The 2,388-nt window shown below is 38.8% G+C and overlaps 1 protein-coding gene across 1 annotated transcript; it reads left to right on the top strand.

The window, feature by feature from the left end:
- Positions 1 to 329: 329 nt before the first annotated feature.
- On the top strand, positions 330 to 1,853 carry LOC141595213 (uncharacterized). The gene is made up of 3 exons (XM_074415181.1): positions 330 to 929; positions 1,129 to 1,244; positions 1,346 to 1,853. Exons 1-3 carry the CDS (start codon positions 330 to 332, stop codon positions 1,851 to 1,853), a joined length of 1,224 nt encoding a protein of 407 aa, XP_074271282.1.
- The last annotated feature ends 535 nt before the right edge of the window (positions 1,854 to 2,388 follow it).

The raw sequence follows: 2,388 nt of genomic DNA, 5'->3' as shown, positions 1-2,388 counted from the left end.
CCAGTAATAATGGCCAATTATTCCTCCCTTAATTACTGCATTCACTGCGTAATCTTCATACTTAATGTTGCGTATATAATTCCTTTATAACACGCGTATATGGTCTAATATCATCCTGTTATTTCGACCGTTGTCCTCTCCATGGTCTGGCGCCTATCTTCATGTGCCCGATAGCTCGACATCCCGACTACTGGCGGTCGGAGTTGAGGATAGATCGATCGGGAAGGGTGCGGATTTCCAGGCCTAACACTTATGATTCTGTGAGTTGGCAATTTGTGGATGAGATTTTGCAAGCATTCAATTTTCCTCCTCACTTTTGCCAGTTGATTATGGAATGTGTCAGGAGTACTTCCTTCTCTATTGCTTTAAATGGTGAAACATTTGGCTTTTTTCAAGGGAAGAGGGGGCTCAGACAGGGTGATCCCATGTCACCTCTTTTGTTCACACTCTGTATGGAGTATTTGAGTAGGATACTTCTGTGTGCTACTAGGAAGCTGCCTTTCTCCTATCATCCCTTATGTCACAGAATGAAACTAACTCATCTAATATTTGCAGATGATTTATTATTGTTTTGTAAGGGAGATATTAAGTCTATCATGGTCATTTTGAGATCTTATTCTGCTTTCTCTGTAGCATCTGGTCTGAATATGAATGCACAGAAGTCTTGTGCATATTTTAATGGTGTGAATGAAGAGCTCAAGAGAGATATTCTCTTTGTTTCTGGTTTTATGGAAGGCAAACTGCCATTTAAATACCTGGGGGTTCCAATCACTGCAGGAAGACTGAAAAAGAAGGAGTGTGTAGTGTTAATTGATAAGATTGTTGATAGAATTAAGAGTTTGGGAGCCAGACGTTTATCTTATGCAGGCAGGCTTGTACTAGTTAACTCTATGCTTGCTTCTCTTTATAATTACTGGGCTTCTATGTTTGTACTTCCCAAAGGAGTGTTGCACAGAGTTGATGCTATCTGTAGAAACTTCTTATGGGAGGGTAGCACATAGCATAATAGGGCTTCCTTCATTGCTTGGTCAAAAGTGTGTGTCCCTAAGAAGGAAGGTGGCTTAGGGCTCAAGCAAAGCCAGATTTGGAATCAAGCTATCATTGGGAAGCTTGTTTGGTGGTTGGCAGAGAAACCTGACAAGCTTTGGGTGCAATGGGTTCACCACATTTACTGTAAGGATCAAGCTTAGCATCAGCATCAACCTACTTCCAATGCTAGCTGGCATTGGAGGAAGATATGTCAGGTTCGTGATCTAATTCGGGATGGATTTGTTAATCATAGTTGGAGTATCAGTCAAGGTGGTTATAATGTTAGTTCGTGTTATAACTGGTTGAGAACTAAAAGGAATCAAGTCTCATGGAGCAATGCTGTATGGAATTCAATGGCCATACCAAAACATTCCTTTATAGCATGGATAATTGCCAATAAAGCTTTGATGCTGAAACAAAAATTATTCAAGCTTCATATCAGTTCTGATGATTTATGTTGTATCTGTTTGAGTCAGACTGAAACTCATATGCACCTCTTCACTGAGTGTGTATACAGTCAACAGATTTTACAGCTGATTGGCAACTGGTTGATTGCTGATTTCAGCAGTCCTTCTATACTTAACAGTATACCCAGCAAGAGGTGGAGTAAATTGAGAAAGCAAGTCTGCACTATTACTATCTTGGCTGCGTGGTATCAGATATGGTCTCAAAGAAATAAAGCCCGGATTAATGGACAAGTACAGAGAGCTGTTTATGTTTTCAATTTTATTAAGGCTAGCATCTCTCAACGTTTTCATAGTTGTAAACCTCAAGTCATCTCTGATAAAGATACTTGTTGGTTGTCTAGAGTGCAACTCGTATAAGTATATGCACTGAAAACTGTATGGTACTAAAAATGTCTTGTATTGCTGTTCTTCATTGATCAATATAATTTCTTACCTTTTAGCAAAAAAAAAAAAAATATCTCTTGCAGAACAACACACCCAGAAAATATCATAATGAATAATAAGACACCATAAACTCACATATCATTCATGAGGACAGAAAAATGTGGGTTCTAGACTTGTAGTACACGTAGCAAAATCCGTTCCTAATTGATTGGTTTTAGAAGCGGTAAAATAGCCCTCAACAAAATATTGGCGTAGTCAGTAATTTCTTTGTCATTAACTGCAAAATCATCTTCCACTTTAGCGTCTACAAGGCAACCAACTGTCAGTTTCAATAATAATAATATAAAGAAAATAAGATATCATGGGTAAGCAATAAGCATGAGAGCGCACTTTGACGGTCTTCCATACACAAGCAAGCCTAGCAACTGCAATAGTGAAGGCAAAATAAGCAAGATTCGGCAATCTGCTCCTTTCAATACAGTTACCATCGCTAACTGCAACATCCATA

This window comes from Silene latifolia, chromosome 8 (genome assembly GCF_048544455.1).
Source record: "Silene latifolia isolate original U9 population chromosome 8, ASM4854445v1, whole genome shotgun sequence".
NCBI classification, from domain to species: Eukaryota; Viridiplantae; Streptophyta; class Magnoliopsida; order Caryophyllales; family Caryophyllaceae; genus Silene; species Silene latifolia.
The sequence above is the reverse complement of the archived record's forward strand: the minus strand, read 5'-3'. Positions and strand labels throughout refer to the sequence as shown.